At 51.8% G+C, this 23,334-nt stretch overlaps 8 protein-coding genes across 8 annotated transcripts; 4 read left to right on the forward strand and 4 right to left on the reverse strand.

Moving 5' to 3' along the window:
• Window positions 1-1,921: 1,921 nt before the first annotated feature.
• Window positions 1,922-2,823, reverse strand: P168DRAFT_306474 (CVNH domain-containing protein). Its single transcript, XM_024839033.1, has 3 exons — window positions 2,333-2,823; window positions 2,079-2,260; window positions 1,922-2,001 (listed from the first exon to the last, which is right to left on the reverse strand). The coding sequence occupies exons 1-3, from the start codon at window positions 2,472-2,474 to the stop codon at window positions 1,993-1,995; spliced, it is 333 nt and encodes a 110-aa protein (XP_024690922.1). The 5' UTR covers window positions 2,475-2,823; the 3' UTR covers window positions 1,922-1,992.
• A 1,709-nt stretch (window positions 2,824-4,532) lies between these two features.
• On the reverse strand, window positions 4,533-5,573 carry P168DRAFT_292402 (mitochondrial pyruvate carrier family protein). Its single transcript, XM_024837576.1, has 5 exons — window positions 5,550-5,573; window positions 5,180-5,445; window positions 5,102-5,117; window positions 4,856-4,992; window positions 4,533-4,802 (listed from the first exon to the last, which is right to left on the reverse strand). Exons 2-5 carry the CDS (start codon window positions 5,368-5,370, stop codon window positions 4,616-4,618), a joined length of 531 nt encoding a protein of 176 aa, XP_024690923.1. The 5' UTR covers window positions 5,371-5,445; window positions 5,550-5,573; the 3' UTR covers window positions 4,533-4,615.
• Window positions 5,574-5,820: 247 nt separating this feature from the next.
• P168DRAFT_329269 (L51/S25/CI-B8 domain-containing protein) lies at window positions 5,821-6,440 on the forward strand. Its single transcript, XM_024841447.1, has 4 exons — window positions 5,821-5,974; window positions 6,039-6,145; window positions 6,202-6,234; window positions 6,292-6,440. The coding sequence occupies exons 1-4, from the start codon at window positions 5,889-5,891 to the stop codon at window positions 6,348-6,350; spliced, it is 285 nt and encodes a 94-aa protein (XP_024690924.1). The 5' UTR covers window positions 5,821-5,888; the 3' UTR covers window positions 6,351-6,440.
• P168DRAFT_292404 (DODA-type extradiol aromatic ring-opening family dioxygenase) lies at window positions 6,362-7,998 on the reverse strand. The gene is made up of 4 exons (XM_024837577.1): window positions 7,582-7,998; window positions 7,241-7,413; window positions 7,007-7,167; window positions 6,362-6,953 (listed from the first exon to the last, which is right to left on the reverse strand). The coding sequence occupies exons 1-4, from the start codon at window positions 7,900-7,902 to the stop codon at window positions 6,490-6,492; spliced, it is 1,119 nt and encodes a 372-aa protein (XP_024690925.1). The 5' UTR covers window positions 7,903-7,998; the 3' UTR covers window positions 6,362-6,489.
• Window positions 7,999-8,479: 481 nt separating this feature from the next.
• Window positions 8,480-11,176, reverse strand: P168DRAFT_240334 (putative chitin synthase activator (Chs3); the record flags this gene model as incomplete). The annotated part of the gene is made up of 3 exons (XM_024833710.1): window positions 8,480-8,613; window positions 8,679-10,781; window positions 10,837-11,176. 3 exons carry the CDS (start codon window positions 11,174-11,176, stop codon window positions 8,480-8,482), a joined length of 2,577 nt encoding a protein of 858 aa, XP_024690926.1.
• A 2,158-nt stretch (window positions 11,177-13,334) lies between these two features.
• Window positions 13,335-14,173, forward strand: P168DRAFT_292406 (uncharacterized protein). Its single transcript, XM_024837578.1, has 3 exons — window positions 13,335-13,494; window positions 13,566-13,750; window positions 13,821-14,173. The coding sequence occupies exons 1-3, from the start codon at window positions 13,457-13,459 to the stop codon at window positions 13,946-13,948; spliced, it is 351 nt and encodes a 116-aa protein (XP_024690927.1). The 5' UTR covers window positions 13,335-13,456; the 3' UTR covers window positions 13,949-14,173.
• Window positions 14,174-15,079: 906 nt separating this feature from the next.
• P168DRAFT_292408 (SNAP receptor SNC2) lies at window positions 15,080-16,384 on the forward strand. Its single transcript, XM_024837579.1, has 3 exons — window positions 15,080-15,665; window positions 15,888-16,119; window positions 16,182-16,384. The coding sequence occupies exons 1-3, from the start codon at window positions 15,564-15,566 to the stop codon at window positions 16,199-16,201; spliced, it is 354 nt and encodes a 117-aa protein (XP_024690928.1). The 5' UTR covers window positions 15,080-15,563; the 3' UTR covers window positions 16,202-16,384.
• A 3,312-nt stretch (window positions 16,385-19,696) lies between these two features.
• argEF (bifunctional acetylglutamate kinase/N-acetyl-gamma-glutamyl-phosphate reductase) lies at window positions 19,697-22,539 on the forward strand (the record flags this gene model as incomplete). Its single annotated transcript, XM_024840406.1, has 3 exons — window positions 19,697-22,117; window positions 22,187-22,427; window positions 22,484-22,539. 3 exons carry the CDS (start codon window positions 19,697-19,699, stop codon window positions 22,537-22,539), a joined length of 2,718 nt encoding a protein of 905 aa, XP_024690929.1.
• Between the last annotated feature and the right edge of the window lie 795 nt (window positions 22,540-23,334).

Consider the following 23,334-nt stretch of genomic DNA (forward strand, 5'->3'; position numbering starts at 1 on the left):
GGTTGACTTTCGCTTAAATAAGGTTATTCGATTGTCAATTGTTCAATCGGACCACAGCTTCAGGGAGTAGACAGGACACTGGCCACAAGGAAGGGCGACATCAAGTCGAGTCGTGATAGTGGATAACCCTAGTACTCTCTAGTGGATGTATTGGTGAAACCGGGTATTATAGCTTTAGTCGTCCAGCTTCTTAACCCCAACTAGGAAAAAGTTCGTGTATAGTATCTCCCATGTCGTGATTCATTCCAAGGCCTGGAACAATTTGCCTTGTTTTCTGGACTTGACCTGGTTTACTTTCGCAGGACCGATCGCCCCACGGTGGTTTAGCATTGTGGGTCAGTGTGGCGACAGTCTTTTGTATAGAGCTTCATCCAAGCTTGGAACCGGCCGAAGCAGACCCACCTCTGTTAGTCGGGGCTAACCAGTGTGTTGGGTTGATGACTCTGGTGTTGATCAGGCCATGTTACACAATTCTCATGTCGATATCCAGGATAGATGGATCTAGTGTATCTCAACACCCTTGTCGGACTCCACAGTCACCCTTGTCGGACCCCACAGTTCTCTATGTCAAGCCCTAGTCTTGTACGATGGAAACGATCGAGGATCTACTCACCACCGGTAGGTATCGGGCTGTCCCAGCCACCAGCAGTAGGACATCTCTTCCACGAGGCAACTGGTGGAATCGTTATCCAGACCCGTCCCCACTCTCCTCTTCCCAGTGTTCGTCCATATCTGTAGTTAAAGTTCCTTGGCTTTGCCCAAACAAGGTAGAGCGTACATCAAATCCCAGGTATGTCTCTCCATCCCACCCAGTGGATGATCAAGAATTCCGAATGCCCTTGTCCATGACAGACCAATCCTTTCGCCGCCAATGCACGCCATGTTTCTCCGCGTGTCCGTCTGCGGAATACACAAGGGTCTAGTCTGATATTCGCATTGTACTCTACCCACGGGTCAGTCTGGAACCTAAATTTTCTTCCATAGGCTTTCCTATCTTTGCCGTTCTCGCGGTTACCAGGTCCGTCGATTCTGCTGGTACGAACCACGGTGCGGGGGAAGCTACTCAGCAAGCAGGCGGCCATCCCCACCAACAGCAAACCAGGTATAATACTTCCGGCCGAGTCTGGTGGATACGATCGAGTGGTCCTTGAACAGCAGTTTCAATGGGGTCAGAACGATTCCCCAGTGGCCGTGGTGGAGAAATAACATCCCGGGCATGGCCTACCGAAGCTTCTCGCGCTGCCTGGATGGGCAGATGTCTCTATCTGGGATATCCCCAGAAGTCTAATAGCATTAACGATTGATTTCCGGGAGGGGGGTATTGTTTTCCCTACTCACCCATCGAGGGCCATCATAGGCCTGGACTTATCTTGAACAGTGTCGAGTGGTTCCCGACGTCAAGCCTATCTCATACCTTCAATATCACCCCATGATTTAATAGCGCATATAAACCTTGACATGATAAGAGAAAGTCGTATGTTTATGTGTAACATTTGTTGCTAAAGTATTCTATGGTAGTCATCAAGTTTATCAAATGTGGCCGAATCTAAGCAATAGCTTGGTCGCAGGATGTATAGATGCTTGACTGCATTTCTGCCAGCACAAAATTATATTCCAGCCACGTCAAGTACATTTGCTTATCTACTCCAAACAAGGAATGGTTATCGCTCTGAAACAGGATGGTGCATGCAATCAGTCGAACGGCCACTGCCAGTTGATTGCAAAGCTACTAGTCTAGAATTGCTCTTCTTACCACTTTCCATCTCTTATCTTATAGACTCTATCAACCTCATCTATTTCATTACTCTTCCCATATCAGAGGTCCACTACTAGTTCTACTGCTCTTTTACAAATCATGACTCCCTCTGGGGTACGACAATCTTGGATCAAGACTGGCTGCAAAAGATAATATAAACAATGTATTTCGTTCAAACAACAATTATAAACCCTTCAGTGCTACTACTTCCTACACTCCACTTCCTAATCTCCCACTCAAGCTCCCTAGAATAGTAACAAAAGTCAGCATAAATGCCAACACTAAACCCCCAAACACAACTTCCTAGAATGAGAGATCATACCAAGAACTTCAAATGTCCATCCACATTCGCAATCTTATCCGCCAGAAACAGGCCCTGACGCCCTCTCGTCCCACCCCCATGCATCTCCAGATCAGCCGTCAGCTTCGGGCCACGATCCGACGCCTCCAGCCCAATGTTCCTCGCTGAACGGGTGAAGTTGGCTCCGTCCCAGATGAAGTATCCTGTCAGGCATCATCAGACGGGCGAGTTCGTGGGCTGTCATGTTATAAAGAAGGTTGGGAAATGTTGCTCACCGTCCGAGTTACCGATGTGGTCGTCTAAGCGGATCTTGCGAGAGCAGAGCTTGCCTGTGTGGTCGCGGACTTGGGCGAGGAGCATGGTGGAGCCGTTTTCCTCGCGGATGTGGACGTCGTGGCTGGAGAGGTGGAAGGACATTTTTTTTCTTTCTTGCTTTCTTGCTTCCTTGCTTTGGATTGGGATCGTGTGGTGGGAAAGAAGAGTTCGAAAGATGCAGGCTAGTCTAGGCCTTTATATACAGGTCGCTGCTTACCGCTTGTACAGTTCACATCGCAGCATTGTGGCTTGGATGGCCTTCGTTGCACATACCGCGCATGCTGACCTCCCGGTGGGCTCACCGATTAGGGGTGAGTGGGTCTGTCTGTTTCAGGCAGCAGTTTTGTTGGTGTTTGGAGACGCCGCGGTGTAGATTTTACCAATGTATTAATCTGGTGCTTGGCTTTGTCGAGAATGGTTGGATGGTTGGATTATAGCCCTATTCATGATTGTTATGCTTGAATGTCGGGTAGGGAAGTTGGTTTCTACTAATCTTTCGCGTGAGGTTATTCCGTTCTTAGGTGTTCGCATTACAGGTCATATGCAGGCGTCGTAACCAGTGGGGTAGGGCCCATGTGGTGTCACAGTGAGGAAGCACGACCGCAGAGCTTCGTGGCAAGGCTCAGCCTACATTCTGTGATAACTGACAATTACCATCTACATCCAGGCGGTCTTCATCGCCACATGCCCATTGTTTCCACCTTTCCAGGCAGAAGCCTATATCATCTTTGTTCCTCTTCAACATCTTCACGACAGCTATGTAAACTAGAAGAATTACTGACAGACTTTCATTTATGGGCGTTGTATTCAGTAAGTGCCAATATAGACGTAACTCAGCTGGATATCAAATTGCTCTATGAAGTACTTTGTAGACTAGCAACAAGATCGACAAGCGACGGGAGATCGGCGCACATATAGTGTACCAAGACAGTTCCTGATCCTTTTCGATCCTCGTCCGACAGGGGTTGGGATGGAGAATAGTAGCGATGCCTGAATCGGCCTATTTGATAGGATATAAGGCATCTATTGACACGGGGTAGTGGAATTATCGTATAAATCAAGAACCTAGCCAGATTCAAATCTAGCCATTGTCTTTCTGATACGGTTCGCATATAATAACAACTTCCAAACCCCATTTTATTGAATACAAGTCATCAGATCATAACGTGTATACACCCATCCAGTCCCAAGCAACGCAAGGAAGATGCTGTCTGGTTCATATTTTGTGCCTCTCGGATATATGCCATATCCAATTCAGTGACACCTACTGACGGCCTAGTATCTACTTTTGTAAAGTGAGTATTGAAACAAAAGCAGCTCCAGTCTCCTTGTACCTCCAAGGCCCAGTACCGTGCAGATGAGGTTTCCCTTGGTTCATGCATATCAATAGCACAGCACTCACTACTTGCATTCAATTAGCATAGAAACCCAACTAGCTAAACTGTTTCAACTAATTGTATTGCAAGTATGTGAGTCACTGGCACTTGACTATAATCTACCATCTCATGTCTGATCCACAGTCGCTGGTAGAAGTTCACCCTGAAAACCAGGATATAGAGCATCATATTGCAGATATATCAAACATGATTGGAAAAACGCATACCCAGACTCAGTTCCACCCTTTTGGATAAGACAACACTAATATCCAAGTCTACTATCCTTCTCGCATCTGTAGAATCTCACACTTGATCATATATACCTTCCTTCTCTAACTCGTGCCACCTGCTATCGTGTATGTCTATCTACTCAGCAGAGCGCTACTTTCAAGGCACCAGTGCGTATATTCACTGCTGGTCTGTATCATTATGATCAGCCAAACCGTATTATCGTGAATCATACCTGCGCGCGGGCCCTGCCTCGTAGTATCTTCCAGCGTTGGCCTCCCTGCGAGTGTCGGGCATAGGTGTAGTACAGAACGAGTTGGTTGAACCGTTCCTGCATAGGGATGCATGTGCAGAACCTTGTCAACTGCCCTGTCTCTGGGTAATGAAGCGGTAGACATGTTTCGTTAAACCTCTTACCTTTCTACTGGCTAATTAGAGATGGTGTGATGGGTTATAGTCCCACTGAAGTATGATTTAGCCCCTTTACAGATAAGCTATGGTAAGGCCCGCTGTACGCAGTGCTAACTGTTCACAGCCCACTTCCCGCGGTGACTCCTGACTGACGAATTTTATACCATTGAGCAAAACCCTACCAAGATTCTATGTATAGACACGATAAATACACCGCTCCAAGAAAGCTCACGAAGACTTCTTCTCAATAGCGGCCTCCACCTTGTGAGCAGCAGCCTTAGCCGGCTCGACCATCTCGTGCTCCATCTCCTTCAGGGCCTCCTTGGAGGACCCCTCCACGCTACGGCGGTAGTTGAAGATACGGGTGACCTGGACGGCGCCGACGCATCCGAGGAAGAAGTTGACGGCGGCGAGACTGTCTGTGTTAGTTATATAACCCCCAGTATGATAGCAGTGGATCAAACGTACAGGTAGTTGCGCGGGGTGATGATCATGCACCAGCGGGTCCAGATGGCGCCGGTGGCCGTCAGGGCACCGTTCTGCGTAAGGGACAGCTTCTCAGCGGGACGGCTGAAGTCGGAGATACCGGCGATGACCAGCGCCCACTGTGACGGGTATATCAGTATATGGGTTCGAGGAGACAGCGCAAGGGAAGGAGGTTGCGATGTTTTATGGTCGCGTGACGATCGATGCTTATTGTCAGGTCGAACGTACCTTCATGACAGGGGCCCTACACACATCAGTCCATCATTAGCGATCGCCTCGTTCAGAAAATAGGATTGAAGGGCATACCAGAAATGAACCGTCTTGACGCCAATAGGGCTGTCCCACATGCGCCGAAAAGTGCTCTGTTGCTCGGACGCGGCGTCGCTGCTCTGGAAGCGGAATCCCTGGGCACCAGGCCGACGGAAGGGACCAGCGCCATTGCGGAAAGCCGCACGGCTGTTCTGGAAGAATCGGAAACCAAGACGGGACGACGACATGGTGTAATATCTCCAGCCAGGGACGGTGTGTAGGAAGAGGAAGAAGAGCGGCGGAAAGAGAGCGGGAAACGAAATCTGCCAAGAGTGAGCACTCTTAGCGGTACGCTCGGTGAGGATGGATAAGCTGAGCCAGTCGCTCAACCGCACTTTATAACGTAAGGAGGGAGTAAGCCACGAACCTGAGATCGCAATCGCAACTGATAAATATCGTTCCTGACGTTCAAATCCCAACGAAACTCTCCAACATGGCGAACTCCGACCGGTGTCGGCCTGTTTGTGTTGTTTGCACTGTTATGTGTTTGTTCTGTTTGGAAGTGGTGACTGCTGACTCAGCGTGACAATCCCGCTTGTCCCAATTGGTCTATTCTCAGACCTCATCGTCGGCCTGCTGTGCTTCTCCCCTCGTCGGCCTCATTACCCCCCATTGCCTCCAGATACCCAATTGCTCATCGGGGCAGTACTACGCGTTGTCTTCTCTTTCGCCGGTTTTGCCTCTCTTCAGTTGACCTCCCGCCATAATGTCCTCCAAATACGCATTCGCCAAGGGCCTGAAGGAGCTGCGCTTCCTTTTCTGTCAGACCTCTGAGCAGAGCACCGGTGTTCGGTGAGTACTATCCATGGCATAGATATATCGCTGGAATGCGTCTCTGATTATTCCGTCTGTCTAGCTCGTTCCTGAACCGCGCCTACCCGACCATGAAGAAGCACAACCCGCACACCCCGATCCTCATGCGAGAGGCCGGCGGCACCCTGCCCAGGGTGTATGCCAGATACGGTATGCCAGTTTTGGCTTGTCGATATGATATAAAGCTAACGCGGATTGAATTATAGCACTTGGACAAGAGAAGCAGGAGGCATTGCTCGGTAGGACTCCCATGCTGTGTACGACACAAACGAACGCCTACTAATCCAATTTTATAGGCCTGACGGACCAGCAGATCGAAGAGAAAGTCACCCAGCTTGTGAAGGCGTCTTCATAGCGCCCTACCTAGATTGTTTCATGTTCATGCACCATTGTCCACCACTGTATCTATAGATGAATGGAGAAGAAAATTCTTACTACCGGCATCATATATCCCATATCCTCCGAGAGGCGACACTATATAATTCCACACTCACTCACAGCGAGCTACTACCACCCGCCACATCGCCAAACCGATACTGCGCCCAGCTCATACTCCCATCCTTATACGTCCACAGTCTCCTCCCCAGATCCTCGCCCGCGGCCCCCGCCCCGATATGGATCGGAAGCAAGTGCTCGAAAGACGGATGCGCCTGGCGGGCATCGCCGCGCTTCAGCAGCTGCGCCATGGCCTGCTCCCGCTCCGCCGGCGGCTTTGTGGCTGCGTCTTTCAGCGCCTCGTCGAAGCTCGTTGTGTACGGCATGGGCTTGGGACTGCCGAACGCGCGCATCAGGTCGCGCAGATTGTGCACCGCCATGCCGGATACGATGATCAGGATGTTGTCGTCGCGCAGGGATGACACTGCCTCGCCCAGTCTGTAGTGCTGCACTGGGTCCTCTGTACCGAACAGCGACACCTGCACGATGGGCACGTTGAGCGGGTTCGACTCGGGTTCGAATGCTTGATTCTATCAGCTCACGACCACTACCTGGAGTGTCATCAATACAACATACCGCACTTGAAACTCGCCCACACCCCGTGGTCCAACCCCCGCTTCACCCCCTCGGCCTTGATCCCGGCCTTGTTCAGCAACCCCAGTACTTTACCGGATACTTCCTGACTGCCCACATTGGGGAATGTCTCCTTGTAGTAATGAGACGGGAAGCCGTAGAAACTGTCCAGACCGGTTAGCTATAACTTTCACGACCCTTAAGATCGTAGAGGAGAGAGAATAAAAAGAAACATACTCATAAATCAAATCCGTCATCTCAGCCGTATTCACCTGGATGGTATCCCTCCCCGCCTGCCAATGAGCAGAAAAGACCACCACCGCGCGCGGCTTCACCTTGGTCGTGATCTCCCGCCCGATGGCTGCCAGTTTTGAATACGCCGGGTGTTCCTGGTCGTACATGACGTTGGGCTTTTGTTGTTAGTTATGAACATATTATGTCTGCCATTATCGACACTCTATATGATAGCATACATGTACGTATACATAAACGTATGCGTCTACATACGTATGCCCCTATAGCACCGAATAGGGATAACATATCCAGAAGAAATACAGAGATAAGAAAGAAAGACTCACCCCCCCATGACTCAAAAAGTACACCGGCGTCCGACTCATCTTGCCGTTCGTCGCTGGCGATGTACTATCGGGTGCAGTAGTAGTAGTGGCAGCAGCAGTAGCCAGAGAAGATGAGGAAGACCTCCCCGCACTCGCAGCCGGCGCGAACAGACGTTTCAAGCGGAACAGATTGGCGGCTGGGTCGGAGTCAGGTAGAAATGTGGCGGCGAGCACGGCGATTACGAGAGTAAAGAGCGAGAGTAGGATGACTGTGGAGGGTCGTTTCTGCTGGTATTGGTCTTGGTTGTGAATTGCTTCTGCTGGAGTGGCACCGGAAGACATGGGCTATATATGGCTAGCTGTGGGAGTGTCTTGTGTCGTACCGCTGTTCAAATGATAATGACTGACTGACTGTAGCGGTAGTATAAAGGTATAAAGGTATATATATTAGAAAGTAAGAAAGTCCAGATCTATAGTAGAGTAATCATCACAAATCAATCCCCGGCTGACACTCGTTTCTTTGTTTCGGCAGTCCAATCGGCCCTTCGCGAACTATCTGATCCGATCGGCCCGGATTGGTCAGGAGGGCGGCGCCATTTCCGCCCTCGACCGTGGGTTGGTGCCTTAGGCAGATGTTGCATCAGGTGTCTTGGTTTAGTTCGGGCTGCGTCTACCTACATGGTCTTGATATTGGATGGTGGTTACTGGCGGGGGTGATGAGGAGAATGTGTTACTGAGACTGGGTAGTATTAGTACTCTGACGCCATGCTAATATACCGGTCCCAGTTCAGAGGGTAAGGTATCATGCTGCTCAGCTTGCACCCACCCATCTTCATAAAAGAATCAATTAACCAAAAAAAAGGTAGAAAAGGAAATAAAAAGAGAAAAGAAGAAGATATCATATCATAATAACTACACTCTACATTACAACACAATCGCCGTCGTTCTGCTTCTGCTGATTGACCGCCGATCGAGACAGCCGCGTCTTTTGCATCCGCGCTCCGCCCTTCTTGAGCTCCTCCAGGCGCTCGCGAGCTTTGGGGAATCCTTGGGCTAAAATGACAGTCAGTATTTGTGGAATTATTGGAGAATCAGTCGAGAAGAAAGGGGGGACATACCGGCAGCCCGCCAATACCATCGTTTGGCATCGTCCAAGTTGGCGGCGACGCCGATCCCGACTTCGGTGAAATATCCCATCGCGTGCTCGGCTTTGGGTAGACCCGCCATGGCGGCCTTGCGCGCCCACAGGTACGCTTCTGTGTCCGTCTGCTGGAGGATGCCGTCTGCGCCGGTGAGGTACCATCCGCTCAGGGCCAGCTCGCTCTGGTGCTCGCCTTGCGCGGCGGCGTGCGTGTACCAGATGATACTCTGGCGGGGATCCACGGGGCAGCCCATCAGGCCGTACTCGTAGGCTGCGCCAAGGCGGAACTGGGAGAACTTGTACCCCAGCTCTCCTGCTTGGTGGAACAGTTGGCTGGCGTATGCTTCGTCCCGGATGATGACATCGTTGGGGCCGGCATTGGAGTACATGAGGGCAAGCTCGTGCAATGCGTGGGGATTCTCCACGTCGGCGCGCTCCGCCGCACGCTTCAACCAGGAAATGCCCTCCTTGGGGTTCTTCGTTTGCCCCAGCAGCCCCTTGAACAGGACCATGCCCATCTTATACATGGCTGGGGGATCTCCCAGGGACGCCGAACGCTTGTACCACTGCACCGCCTTGGCAGCATCGCGCTTGGTTCCGCCGCCCTCTTCCTGGCCAATCTCGCAGCAGACCGCCACGCGATACGCGGCCTGCGCATGCCCGGCCTTGGCGGCGGAATGATACAGATTGTACGCCTCCTTGTTGTCGACCTGAAGACCAAGCTGGCCCTGGCCATAGCAGTCGGCCATGAAGAATTGCGCCTCGGTGTTCCCGTTCGACACCAACTTCTTGACGATCTTGTACGCCTCATTGGTATATTTCTCCCGAGCCTTGGCCTTGCCTTTCGTGTCCAGGTGCGCATTGTCCACGAGGACCGTCGACGCTTCGACCAGTTTCTTCGCAAGTTCCAGTTGGAGCTTGGGGTCGGCGGATTTACCCTTCGTCTGTTGCTGCAGCCGCTGGATTTCTTCATGGGTAACAGGCTTAGGGACGGGTCGCTGAGCGGGTTGGATCTGCGCAGGGGCTGCTTGGGGAGCGGCGTTGCTGTACTGGCGCACCGGCGCTGGCTTGCTCCCCTGGTCATGGCCCGGGCGGAACGGCGCAGGATGGTGCGGCAACGCATCTGGGTTCTGATCAGGATCCATAGCCTCTGGTTCCTTGACCGCACCATTGTCCGTGACGAACCCCGACTGGTTGGCCCGATATGGCCGCGGGGGTGCATTGCCAGGATATCCTTGCATTGGGGTCCCGCGACCGCCCGGGGGTGGCCCGTACTGTCCGTTGGGTTGTTGATTATAAGGGTCCTGATGGAAATCGAACCCATCCTGATACCCTGCCGGGGCCGACTGCGGTTCCGGGAGGTCAAATTGAAATCCTGCTTGGGCGAGCTGGTTACCTGATTTGTCGCCCCGGCTCAAGTCCGGCTGCGACTGGGTGTGGTGCATTTGTCCCGGCTGTGGCTGGAATGCGGCATACTGGTTCGCCGATGTCGCCGCTTGTTTCTTCTGTGACGGCGTTTCCAGACCTGGCAGGCTCTCGTCGATGGCACTACCCTTATGTGCATCGAAATTCGGCATGTCCGGTTCATCTGGGGCGCTGTTGTAGTAGCTGTCCAGCAGATCCTCGGTATCGTTATGGTCTCCGCCACTGTAGCCGGTATCCTCATACTTGGACTGCCCAGGGTAGCCGCCCGGTCCCCCAGCGCCCACGGGCATGGTTGCGCTGCGGTTCATGCCCGGCACCGGCGGTGCGCCATACGGATCCGCGTAGGGACCGGGCGGGCGTCCTGCACTGGCGGACCTGGACGGGCCAGGCGGCGGAGGATAGTTTCCCCTGCTGCTAGACCCTGACCTCGCCGGTCGCGGCATATCCGGCCTTCTTCCGCCGGCGGTCCCGGGCCGATCTGGCATCCTTCCACCATTGATGTCCATGGCAGCCATGCCCCGTTCTACCCCCCTCGGTCCAGGAGGGCCAGGAGGCCCGGGAGGTCCGGGAGGTCCGCGGGGGTCTCGGGGGTCCCGGGGAGGAAACATGGGGAACGGATTGTCCTGCGGCATCCTATCGGCGGGCGAACGACCAGCTAAACACACGTCAATACCTGTAGGAGGGACAACTCGCGAAACGGTCGCACTCACGAGGCTTCATCCGGTCTCTTGGAGGCGGTCTGCGACGAGGGTCATGGCCCGGCGGAGGTCGCCCACCATGAGCATATCCTCTATCACGTGGTGGGTCCATGGGGGGGTAACCTCCACGAGGGGGTCGTGGGGGACCTCCTCGTGGAGGCCCATGAGACCTCGGCGTGTATGACTCCGGAGGGTATTCCTGCCCCGCCTCATCATAGTAGCCTCCTTCCCCGTACCCATTGTTATAACCGTAGTCGGCGTACGCATCTGGCTGCGGGGGTGGATAACCCGCGCGCGGAGGACGAGGGCCGAATTGCCTCGTGGGAGGCGCACGCTGTTGCGGGTACGCCATAGCGGCCTCAAAGGCGGCAAATACCGGGATTAGGCGTCAAACGTGACCAGGGTCGTCGGTCAATTAGAAGGCTCCGTCACAAGAACCCCCCTATTCCAAAGTAAAATCCAAAGTGGTCTAAGTGTTTATCGGCGACGGGTCACAGGTCTGGGTCACTGCTTATTTCAGGAACTAGACATTAGTCCACGAACAGGGTTGAAATCGGCCATGACAGGTCGCTTACTAGTATCTCAGGTTGCTAAAGAGCGATAGTCGTGGGTAACCTTCAGCAAGCGCATAAAGAGTGCGCGACCACTTCCTCCAAGTTTATGCGCCCAGTGCCTGTCGCGCCTGTAGTAATAAGACGACACAGTCAGCGCAAATGACCGAAGCACCCGAGCGCGGTCGGCGGCCCAAGCGCCTAGAAACAGCACTCCCAAGCGACAGACGTGAGGTTTGGGCTTCTCGTATGGAATGAAGGGGAACCTGGAAAGGGGAGGACAAACAGTCGGCCTGAAGGAGATAATGACAGAAAGGAAGACAACCTTCCCTGCTAAAGAGCGTATGGCTAGGATTCCTAAACCAAAGGAGAATGAAATTAGAGGGTGAAAAATAAGGATACAGAAAGAATCAGAAGAAGATAAACGTGAAGGTAGAAAAGAGAGGGGAGAGAGAGAGAGAGAATGAGGTGGAAAGGAAGTCGGCAATGAGGGGGGAATGATAGAATTTAGGAGGGCGTCGGAGGTGGAGGTACCGTTCAAGTAATGAATGTACTGCGCGGGTACTTTGCCCGTCGAGGGATGGTCAAGAATCAGCAGACAGCTTCACATCCACCAGACGTTAAACCCAACACAATCATTATTTCTCCTACAGAGAATGCATTTCATTTCCCGAGGTGACTGGAATTGCACATCTTCCAATTGTCAAAGTTTATCTGCCACTGGACCAAAAACCCGTTAGACATTCCTCGACTTGCTAATTAGGCAAACCAAAGAACAGGCAATGAATGGGGAGAAAATGATTGAATGACCCACGTCTCAGGGTTTATGCCAAGATGCCCCGCCGTCTGTTTCTCTACATTGTTAATTTAAATGATTAATATAGCTTGTCCCGTCCCAGAAGTATAATCCGTTCAAGTTTCCGAGTAGATATCAGACTCGATTGGATAATACCACATGCGCCGCCTGACCGTGTATGGAGGGACTCTCGACATCGTCACATGCCTCCTTCTCAAAGACATCTATATCCAGAGCAAATCTGTGTGGAGTGGGTGTGGTTCCCTTGACCAGCTGAATAGTGTCCATCAGGGGTTGGTGCGCCATGTATATTGTATAAATATCCCCTGCAATACATCCCCAACAGCACGAGTCGAATGTCACACAATCCGATCAAGGGTCCAAGATCCACTCTGTCCTACAATTGAAGCCCGCAGATTCCTTTTATCTCCTGAGCGCGCCGGATTCCTTTGCGACACGCCCTTGCAGAATGGGCGTATCAGATTGCTGATCTCGTCGCGGAGGTGGAGCCTCGGGCGCTCCTTGCTTCTGGAATGCTCGTTGGGTCCATTGTCAACATGGTCTCGAGGACCGTGCCATGACATTCAAGGGATGTTCATGTTGGCTCCTGTTGTTGGTGATGGAGTCAATGACCCATAAATAGCCTATGCATAAACAAATAACCAACAAACAAAGAGTTCACATGGATCTATTAGCGGGTGCCAACACCGCAGCAAACCTTTGAAATCCAAATCCGTAAGATAATGATCATCTCGTGCTTAGCGTGAAAGGATCCCAACATCCATCCTGACATTTCTCAATGAGGGCCATTGTCCAGTAGCTATAGACTGAGCCGAGCCTTTGCCGAGGCGATCGATAAAGTCATGTCATAGGATTGGAATAGAAGACATCCACAGACCCAAACATTCAACCGCAAGTCCCTCAAAATTGATAGAAATGCCTCGCAGGATCAAGCTAGCGCCAACAGAAAAGCAGACCAAGTGGAGCAAAAAGAACTTTTTATGTGGAGTGAAGTGTGCAGATGGATGGTTCTGATTGGTACCTGATTTGAAGCGGTTTTTACTGCGCCACGGTTACTTCTGGGTCAAGCCACAGACCGTCCTGCACAGCCACATGGCCGACACCGATGATGCTATCCGATCCGCGAACCAGCCTATGCGCATTTCTCATCAGACTACCCATACGACAGCAGCCTTCCAACCATACCATTACAGATACTCTTGATTTTCTAGTGCAGAAAACATTGGCCTGATTTACATCCTCCCCTCACATCCACATATCCACCATGTCGCGAGCAGGAACGTGGTTGAAAATGCTGGGAACGTAAGACGCACCCCGCCCATCCCAATACTTTTTCAATCAATCTTATGTCTTACACAATGTGATCACTACAGCGGCATCGTCATCTGTGTCGGCGGTCCCGCCCTGGTCCAGTCCATCCGCCCCACCGACGAAGAACTCTTCAAGCGATACAATCCCGATCTGCAGAAGCGCAGCCTGGAGGAGGGTGACCGCCGCGCGCAAGAATTCGATGACTACGTCAACCGGTTAAAGCAGTGGTCCAAGTCGGATAAGTCGAGTGCGTTGTCCCGTCCACCCTTGGATTACTTGTTTGAAGGATTGAGTCTAATGTGGTGTTTGCTGTCTAGTTTGGTACGCGGCGCAGGAACAACAGGAGCAGAAACGATCGGAGGTCGAAGCGCAGCGCAGCAGTGCTAAGGAGGAGGCGCGCACACAACGCGAGGAGATGCGCAAAGAGCTGTTGGGTGATAAATAGGTGGATTGGCTGCCACGGTAGACGAACGTCTGCTGTGTACGCTGGTGTCGGTTGGATTCGTTTTGGACGGAAATCTGAGGATCTGCTCGCCCTGATATTGTATTTATAATTGTGTTCCACGGGCTAGGCTTAAAATTTCTCCTTTGCATTGGGTCTTTGCTTGGATGGCCTTTGACTTGTACGATAAGCTGGCTTTATGAGTTAACGAAGTGTGTCAGTCTGATCTTTTTGGGAGATATAAACAACTGTATGTCAAGTGGACTGCTCGCGTTCAGGTGGTTTCTGTGATGGGAAATGTGCTCCTGATCTGCTACTGCAGGACCATTCTATCTGCGGATTGATGATCTAGGCGGCTAACTACTATGTACTAAATTTAAATCTGACAGTGACGCCATAGACCTGAAGCTGGTTTGCGCGATCTGCAGCATGTAGGGCTGGCGTTAGCTGTCAGCGTGGCGGAAATGGATTACTTCTAATCCTTTTTATTTCTATTTATTTATTTGTATTTGTATTAATGCGTATATATAGGTTATGATCGACCAAGGAGAGAGAATGTTTATTACCAAAATTACAAGTCCTGGCGCTACAGAGTACACTTATAGAGATCAAATCATTCAACCAGACAAGGCCTACATGATGCAAATCACCTCTGTGAGTTCGAGTACTCCGTACAATTCAGCAGAAACAATTAAATCAGACTAACCGAAGATAGCAGACTGAATGCTAAACCCAGAAAGGGTGGGCATTGACGAGTGAGTGTCAACCTGGCAAGGATCCACGATCATTCCACTGATCGGCTTCCAGACTCAGACCGACTCTGGCAACCGTGGCACATACTGTATACTAGTGGCGGGTCGGACGCTCTCCTGCACAGCCTCTGTTTCTCGAGCAACCAGTTTCCAGTCTACTGTGTACCAGCACAAGCACCTAGTACCAACAAGTATCTCAATAACGTGCATGTCGTTGTCTGTACTATTAGTGCCCGATATTGAATCAGACAGGTCACATGATGCCACTGGGAGGCGCACGATGCTCCACTCCGGATACTATTTGTATAGCCACGGATAGTGAGATATAAATAATTACGTTGCTACCTAATTTCAGCTTCTTGTAATTCTACGATCGGTTTCTCGAAACACCAGTATTTATCTATCTAATATATATAAAATACATTTATTCATAGGTATATTAGTACAGTAAAGTCTCCTGTCTAACTCAGGGTCGCTTTGTTTCGTCTACACGAGCGCACGGATTGGCTGCCTGGACCCTGCCTTCCCATTTACGGTGGCTAGGATCACGTGACCGAACCCGACAGAACCGAAACGCCCGTAATCTCCAAAGGCGGGCGGCGACTTGTCAGCTTCACTTCAACAACACCTCCCTCACTTCTCCATCCCACTCCATCCGATCCTCTCGACTCCCCCTGGTCACTAGCCTGTCCTTCATCCGGAGTCGCTTTCGGTGCTACTTGGCCCGTCGTTTCGATCCTTTCTCTCGGCCTCCTCAGCGCGAAATCGACCGATCCCTGAATCCCCATATCTAGATCATCTGGTGACCCACCAGGTTCTACGACTTGGAACTTCGATCTTTCTCTTCCTCCTAAATAACCGGAATCATGTCTGAGCCACCCTACGACCCCTATATCCCCTCCGGCTCCAACGGGGCCCCCGGCCAGACGGCGCAAAATGGCGACCCCAAGACCCGCGAAATTGACAAGGTAAGCTGAGCCATCGATCTTTTGTATATTCTGCCGCAGGGAGACGATTAGCATCAGGGGTTCGGCTCGGTTGGATGAGATGGATAGGATTTCCTATTGTCGTCCTGTTACGGGCTATCTAGGTCACTTGGGAACCCCTCGATGCTACCCCTGATTTTGCATGGCTGTCGCGCCACCCCGTTCGTCCGTGCATCTTAGACTGACGTGTTATCGCCGCAATAGAAAATCCAAGAGACTGTCGACACCATGCGCTCGAATATTTTCAAGGTCTCGGAGCGTGGCGAGCGTCTAGACTCGCTCCAGGATAAGACCGATAACCTGGCCACCTCGGCGCAGGGTTTCCGTCGGGGTGCCAACCGCGTCAGAAAGCAGATGTGGTGGAAGGATATGAAGATGCGTGTATGCTTGGTCATCTGCGTCATCCTCCTGCTTGTCGTGATTATCGTCCCTACCGGTTTGTCTTGCCCATGTGACTTTTGGGAAATGCCCGCGACCGTGCTAACATCCCCCCGCTAGTTGTCACCACCACAAAATAAGCCACGAACGCAGCGACCGTCATGTTTTTCTTGGGAATGGATGTTTTTTCCAGCTGGATCATCTGTGTTGAAGCTTTGTTCTCAGCCATTAATACCTCGTGTTCTTTTGCTTTTCTTTTTCCTCGGGCGTCACCCACGTTTGTCCTCACGAATAAATCTGGTCTCCGAATGTCTCTGGCGCTGCGAGTCGATCTGATTTTGGAATGAGGCCATGCCATACGATCCGTCGACGGTGAAGATGTACATGATACTCCGGTGCTTGCTTGTGTTTGAGTACGCTTTTCTTTTTTTCTTATGTCTCTTTCTTATGTCCGTCTGTTTCCTTAGCTCTATAATGAATGTTCTATCCTACATGATCAAGTAATTATCGTATCGAACTATGGCGGTTCCGTAATTAATACGCCCTTGTATAGAGGACAAATAGAAAGTGGCTGCCTTAGGCTTGTTTCACGACCCATCTATATCGGCCATATCGAATATGGACGGTGGTGGAATGCAATGGAACTCTAGCCATGATATCATACAATCAATTCTATCAACATAAAGACACTATATTTGATTCTACAACTATCACTGACGATGAAGCATTACCATCCCCGTGTTGGCGATACTCAGATCGATGAGCCGATATATATATTTCGAAAGGCCACAGCTACAACAACAAACCGATTGTTGACATTCAAAACACACCATCAATCCCAAGCTCAAAAAGATTAATCATAGGAGGATCGGTGAGTTGACCGTCATAGGGGTATGTGTAGCCTTATTACGATAGCGAGGGTTTGCCACTCGTTGGGCGGGGCAGTTTAAGGGTCCTCTGGCCTTGGACCCTTGATTATCCTGTTGATGGGGAGTATCAGCGTTGTGACGTGCTTGGTGGGGAATCAAAGTGTAATGTGTCGTTGTCTACAGAAGTGAGCTTCTTATATATAAGAAGGTGAGAGCGCTGATATACTGATGATAGCTGATGCTCTCTCTCTGTATGTATAGGGATGTCTTCATAGAATAGAATAAGTGACTGCCGTGCTTGTTCAGTACATACCTAATAAGTAGATACCCACGTACGTAAATTATCTGCTGGGATATGATTGAGCCAGTATATACCAAATATAGATCTGGGTCAAAGACACTTGATCACAGGGCTTTGATAGTTACTAGTCCCACGTGAAATAGTTTCCATTTTTGGAAACATGCATGTCTCTCTGGCTGTCACTATGCATGTCAGCAATACTAGTACATGCTCGGTAGTGCCAGGTAGATATGTCGTATAGACTGAGTAATGTATTTCTAACATCGTTTGGCCTATCTCAAGATAGGCCCGATATTTGTGGGCATATTGACGAGATAGTCAGAGGGATGCCATCCATGGAGGAACTTTTGTTTTGGCCTTGGTAATAGGCTTCTATTCAGAGTATAGAATCCAGCTTTTTGGCGTACAGCGTACAGCATTGATATCCAGTCTACGCCGGACAATATTGGGGAGCCAACTTCACAGTAGGTATCAACCCTGGATTAGCCTATATTATTTCTCTTCATGGTACAGGTTTTGAGTGACAATGAAGATATTATCATCTATAACAACCGTGAGAGGAATCATAGATATAACCCTATCATGCCATCTCCAAGGGAGGATTGATGGTGATCGATCTAATTTGATCAATAGTGAAAAGCGACACGGATCGTCACAGTATATACTGTCGAGAGATAAATCCCAGCTGAGTGGGTAATATATCAAATTTACAGTATACAAAGGATCCGAGCTTAGTATCACCATGACAGTCGTTTAAACATCATGTCATATTAGACCATGGCCCATTAGACCGTGGCCATCATGAAATGATGTATCTCTAGGGGTAGGGTGACACCCAGTCAACTTTCTGTACTGGAAATGACTTTCCTCCTCAGTGACGTTCCTACTATCTATAACTGTCGCGCTACTTGATCAGTTTATAAGGGCTAAAAATATCCTTCAAAAGCCTACGACCATGGAAAGTGGGAGGGGAGGAATGTAAAGTTTAAGCATGGGATTCATTCGCTTGGATTTAGGAAAGTATATAAATAGAGCACCGCTCGTCTCGCTGATCCCATTGTAGGAGGACACACCTCTTGTAATAAAGCGTTGGCTACACTACGATTTACCTTCGGATGAGCAGAAGTCCACATAGAAGATCAATAATTTTATCTCAGAATGGACAGCCACATCGACACATCAAGTCAGTACCCAATACCTTCGCCTTCGGAGAGCATCCGGGCTGGAAAACTAAGAACCATTCAAACAGGGATGAAATCCGCCGATCACCAGTGCAATGCCAAGACGTGACCAAGGCGGCGGCGCCAAATGCGCTCCAGACCTGGAGTCGATCAGAAGTGAAAATCTCTGCTGGATAGCCATGTGTTGAAAATTTGCCAGAGCTAGTTCCATGTCAGACCGCCTCCATACGTCAGGAGCGGAATTGGCCGCCATTTTACCTGACGAGAGGTTAATACCCGAATACAAACCCTCCTCATCTACCTTCGTGAGTGTCCGCGGATTGGGCCGAGTCGAGCTAGTGCGCCGTGTACAAGGCTACAAGCCATCGAATGGGGCGACGAGCGACGAGTCGTGACTCATGACTGGTGAAGCAGAATCATGGTGGACCAGAAGGCTGAAGGAGGCTTTCGCTAGAAGATCAGATAACGAAAGGGCCCGTTTGACAAACTGAATCCGCCAGCATCATTCGTCAACGGTGGGCCACCGTGAGATCTGATAATCATAATCTTTCCCGAAGAGGGTGGACTCTGTGCAGGGCCAATTTCCATTCCGTGCGGAAGACGAATGACACCGTTGGGCTTCGGGCAGTGGTGGGGACGGAAAATGAAAATCGAGAGTCAACCGGGATGAACAGGGTGGATTCAATACCACGACTGTGTTTGGGATGTATTTGATTCCCCTCTTTTTGTCTCTTTCCTTTTCATGTTGTTTTCCCACAATTTGACTGTCCTTTTGCCTGATCTTTTCCGCGTTAGTCGTCACCTTGTTCGGCTCCGAAGTCGGTGCCAAGAATCCAGCGACCAAGATCTGTGGATTCGGGTCATTAATCACTCATACATTTGGACGGAGGGAAAGGGAGGGATTGGATGGTAAATGGCTCAGCCAGTGAATAGAAAAGCAATTGACACGACCGATATGATAGAGGTGAACCATTCATGCAGTGAGATAGAAAATGCCTCGTAGAGATGTAGATGTATGAAGAGTCCTCCGTATACTGTGAGTCAAGGCGGTGCGCTGACTAAGGGCAGAATCCTCTCGCCTCCACTTCGTCTTTTTTCCCTCATCTCCGTTTGACTCGCTCTCTTCATTCTCTCCCCTCCACTCTCCCCTCTTCCTCCCCTCCTCGCTCGACTGGGACGTTCATCACTCGGCTTCCTCCTTCTCCTCTCTTTCCTCTCCCGTCAACCGTTCTACCCCCCCTTTCTAATTGTCTGTCCCGAAGCTGCCGCATGCTGGTTGACAAGATGTTCTCCCTTCGCACCGCCGTGCGGAGAACTTCGACCGCCACTAGACAATCCGCTCGAGCCCTCTCCGCACCACACGCCGTCTCCTCGGCCAGATTGTCCTCTCCCTATGCCCGCCACGCTCTCCGGGCGTCGGCCGTGCCCTTGCTGCAGGGTCGTCACTACTCCCGTGCCTCCGACCCGCAATTCTCGTCGACCCGCTCCACCGTCGTCCAGCTGCTCAGCAACATCGGCTCGAAGCGGGAGGTCCAGCAATACCTCTCCCATTTCACCTCCGTCTCTTCCCAGCAGTTCGCCGTGATCAAGGTCGGTGGTGCGATCATTACCGAGCACCTGGAGACCCTGTCCTCCGCGCTCGCCTTCTTGAACGGCGTGGGACTCTACCCGATTGTGGTGCACGGTGCCGGACCTCAGCTCAACCGCATGCTCGAGGATGCCGGTGTGGAGCCCGAGTTCGAGGACGGAATCCGCGTGACCGACGGCAAGACCCTGGCGTTGGCCCGGAAGCTGTTCCTGGAGGAGAACCTGAAGCTCATCGAGGAGCTGGAGCGCATGGGGGTGCGGGCCCGTCCCGTCACCGCGGGCGTTTTCTCCGCCGACTACCTCGACAAGCAGAAGTACAACCTGGTGGGTAAGATCAACGGCGTCAACAAGAAGCCCATTGAGTCTGCCATCTCCGCGGGCTGTCTGCCCATCCTGACCTCCATGGCCGAGACCCCGGATGGCCAGGTCCTGAACGTCAACGCCGACGTGGCCGCCGGCGAGCTGGCTCGTGCCCTTCAGCCCCTCAAGATCGTCTACCTCGCCGAGAAGGGTGGCCTCTTCAACGGTGACACGGGTGAGAAGATCTCCGCCATCAACCTGGATGAGGAGTATGAGCACCTCATGCAGCAGTGGTGGGTGCGTCATGGCACTCGTCTGAAGATCAAGGAGATGAAGGATCTGCTCGACGACCTGCCGCGCACCTCCAGCGTTGCCATCATCCACCCCGCCGATCTCCAGAAGGAGTTGTTCACCGACTCGGGTGCCGGTACCCTGATCCGCCGTGGTAACAAGGTGCACACCAAGACCTCCCTCGCCGAGTTTGAGGATCTGGAGAAGTTGAAGGAGGTGCTGGTCCGTGACCGCGAGGGACTTGATGCCCGCGCGACGGTCGATCGCTACGTCGAAGGCCTCAAGGAGCGCGACTTCAAGGTCTACTACGACGAGCCCATGGAGGCCTTGGCCGTGGTGTTGCCTCCCCAGAAGGATGCCACCACCCCTCTGGCCCACCTGGCCACCTTCACCATCACAAAGTCGGGGTGGCTCACCAACGTCGCCGACAATGTGTTCGCCTCCATCAAGAAGGATTTCCCTAAGCTGGTCTGGACCGTTAAGGAGGACGACGAGAACCTGACCTGGTTCTTCGACAAGGCTGATGGCAGTCTGAGCCGGGACGGCGAGGTCCTGTTCTGGTACGGAATCGAGAACGGCGAGGAGGTCAAGCAGCTGGTCCAGGAGTTCAACAAGGACGGCCGTCAGATGTTTGGCGACCTGAACCTCGAGTCCCGCCTGCACCGTGCCGCTCAGGCGGCCACCAACATCGGCAAGGGCTTTGGCGCCAGCGCTGCCTCGACGGAGCAGAAGCGTACCTTCTCGACCACCGGCAACGCCCTGCGTGCCGCTCGCTCCGGCCGTCCCACGGTCCCCGTGCAGGCCGTGCGCACGTTCGTCACCACCAACCCGAACCCGCCTCTCGGCGAGAAGAACATGTCCAACACCCAGCCGTCCAAGGTGGCCCTCATTGGAGCCCGCGGTTACACGGGCCAGGCCCTGATCAGCCTGATCAACGCCCACCCGCACCTGGACCTGCGCCACGTCTCGTCGCGTGAGCTGGCGGGGAAGCAGCTGCAGGGCTATGACAAGCGTGAGATCATCTACGAGAACCTGAGCCCCGAGGATGTCAAGCGCATGTCCGAGAACGGCGACGTTGACTGCTGGGTTATGGCGCTGCCGAACGGCGTGTGCAAGCCTTTCGTGGATGCCGTCGACCAGGGTTCCCCCAAGGGCAACGTGATCGTCGACCTGAGTGCTGACTACCGGTTTGACGCCAACTGGACCTACGGTCTGCCCGAGCTGGTCAACCGCTCGACCATTGCCCAGGCCACCCGTATCTCCAACCCCGGCTGCTACGCGACCGCTGCCCAGATCGGCATTGCGCCTCTCGTCCCCTTTCTGTCTGGCCAGCCCACCATCTTCGGTGTTTCCGGTTACTCGGGCGCTGGCACCAAGCCCAGCCCCAAGAACGACGTGGAGTTCCTGACCAACAACATCATCCCCTACAGCTTGACCGGCCACATCCACGAGAAGGAGATCGGCTATCAGCTTGGGGCCAGCGTTGCATTTGTCCCTCACGTTGCCGTGTGGTTCCAGGGTATCCATGTATGTTACCTCCCCCCTTCCCTCCCCGATGGGGTTTTTGGCTTGAGCGATCACTAATCCTTTCTGCAGCACACCATCAGCATCCCCCTCAAGGAGAAGATGTCCTCCCGTGAAGTCCGCAACCTCTTCCACGAGCGGTATGCCGGCGAGAAGCTGGTGAAGATCGTGGGCGAGCCCCCTCTTGTCAAGGACATCGCTGGTCGCCATGGTGTGGAGGTCGGCGGCTTCGCCGTTGATGCCACCGGCACTCGCGCTGTTATCTGCGCCACCATCGATAACCTGCTGAAGGGTGCCGCCACCCAGTGTCTCCGTGAGTTTCCCCGAGATCGGTGATCCTGTTTACGCTTTTGCTAATGTATTCCACAGAGAACATGAACCTTGCCCTCGGCTACGGCGAGTACGACGGCATCCCTCTTGAATAGATCTCGGCCCGTCTCAGCCCGTATAATTTTGGTATAACCGAAGGGTAGGTATATGAAGAGTTACGCTATCAGGATCCGATCTCCCGTCAACCTTGCACTCTTCGAGTCTGAGTCGCGGACGGTTCTTCCTCTCCTGTCACTTATTTTGGCACCATCTCTTTTTTCTCATTTCCTTCTCCGTTTCATGTGTCATCCTTTAGTTTGATCTGTCGCATATATCATACCCCGCGTGCATCTTCGTCGATTGCTATGGTGGGAGATCATATGTAAGGGTTTTCCTTTTATCGCCTCTTGCTATATGTTTTTCCATAACAAACACGGTCGCTGTTTTGTTTTCTTGACTGTTTTTGTTATTCCTCCAATAGAAGCCAGGCTATTCTTTCTTGTACTATTTGTGGATATATTTCTTTTTTTTCCCTTACCATTTTTCTATCCCACGCGGGAAAGTAGGGCTTTCTGGTGGGATAATGTTGCTGGCGCTGGGGGTTGTTAGAGAAGGCAATGATACAAAAAGTCTTTCTTTCTGTCTGTCACTTAGGGTTGGGTTTAAAGCGTGCTACCCTTCCCCCCCCCCGTGTCTTCAGTCTGCACCTGCGGTTTGGACTATCTGGCTGTAGATGGCTTTCGGTTTTGCGGTTTGTGGAAGTCTAGATTAGTATTGGGACTGTACAGTACGTCAAATAATGGGCATTGCTGACCTTGGACTTATCTTCACCCTTTAGTATCTGGTAATCGTAGGCGAAATCGCAAGTCGGCTGGTTGACTACCTCAGGCAGACACCTTGAGCAAATATCT

This window comes from Aspergillus campestris, assembly GCF_002847485.1.
Source record: "Aspergillus campestris IBT 28561 chromosome Unknown P168scaffold_10, whole genome shotgun sequence".
Lineage (NCBI taxonomy): Eukaryota > Fungi > Ascomycota > Eurotiomycetes > Eurotiales > Aspergillaceae > Aspergillus > Aspergillus campestris.

Bases quoted from the DNA above. Each gene is read 5' to 3' on its own strand.
- P168DRAFT_292402 (XM_024837576.1), bottom strand. From the start codon at position 5,370: ATGTCGTCGTCCCGTCTTGGTTTCCGATTCTTCCAGAACAGCCGTGCG. The intron at 4,803-4,855 runs GTACGTTTGATC...TAACACAGACAG, and splicing joins ATCACCCCGCGCAACTACCT to TCTCGCCGCCGTCAACTTCT.
- P168DRAFT_306474 (XM_024839033.1), bottom strand. From the start codon at position 2,474: ATGTCCTTCCACCTCTCCAGCCACGACGTCCACATCCGCGAGGAAAAC. The intron at 2,261-2,332 runs GTGAGCAACATT...GATGCCTGACAG, and splicing joins CCACATCGGTAACTCGGACG to GATACTTCATCTGGGACGGA.
- P168DRAFT_292408 (XM_024837579.1), top strand. From the start codon at position 15,564: ATGTCTGAGCCACCCTACGACCCCTATATCCCCTCCGGCTCCAACGGG. The intron at 15,666-15,887 runs GTAAGCTGAGCC...TCGCCGCAATAG, and splicing joins AGACCCGCGAAATTGACAAG to AAAATCCAAGAGACTGTCGA. The intron at 16,120-16,181 runs GTTTGTCTTGCC...TCCCCCCGCTAG, and splicing joins CGTGATTATCGTCCCTACCG to TTGTCACCACCACAAAATAA.
- P168DRAFT_292406 (XM_024837578.1), top strand. From the start codon at position 13,457: ATGTCGCGAGCAGGAACGTGGTTGAAAATGCTGGGAAC. The intron at 13,495-13,565 runs GTAAGACGCACC...TGATCACTACAG, and splicing joins TGGTTGAAAATGCTGGGAAC to CGGCATCGTCATCTGTGTCG. The intron at 13,751-13,820 runs GTGCGTTGTCCC...TTTGCTGTCTAG, and splicing joins GTCCAAGTCGGATAAGTCGA to TTTGGTACGCGGCGCAGGAA.
- P168DRAFT_292404 (XM_024837577.1), bottom strand. From the start codon at position 7,902: ATGTCTTCCGGTGCCACTCCAGCAGAAGCAATTCACAACCAAGACCAA. The intron at 7,414-7,581 runs GTGAGTCTTTCT...TAACAACAAAAG, and splicing joins ACTTTTTGAGTCATGGGGGG to CCCAACGTCATGTACGACCA. The intron at 7,168-7,240 runs GTATGTTTCTTT...CGGTCTGGACAG, and splicing joins ATGACGGATTTGATTTATGA to TTTCTACGGCTTCCCGTCTC.
- P168DRAFT_329269 (XM_024841447.1), top strand. From the start codon at position 5,889: ATGTCCTCCAAATACGCATTCGCCAAGGGCCTGAAGGAGCTGCGCTTC. The intron at 6,146-6,201 runs GTATGCCAGTTT...ATTGAATTATAG, and splicing joins CAGGGTGTATGCCAGATACG to CACTTGGACAAGAGAAGCAG. The intron at 6,235-6,291 runs GTAGGACTCCCA...CCAATTTTATAG, and splicing joins GAAGCAGGAGGCATTGCTCG to GCCTGACGGACCAGCAGATC.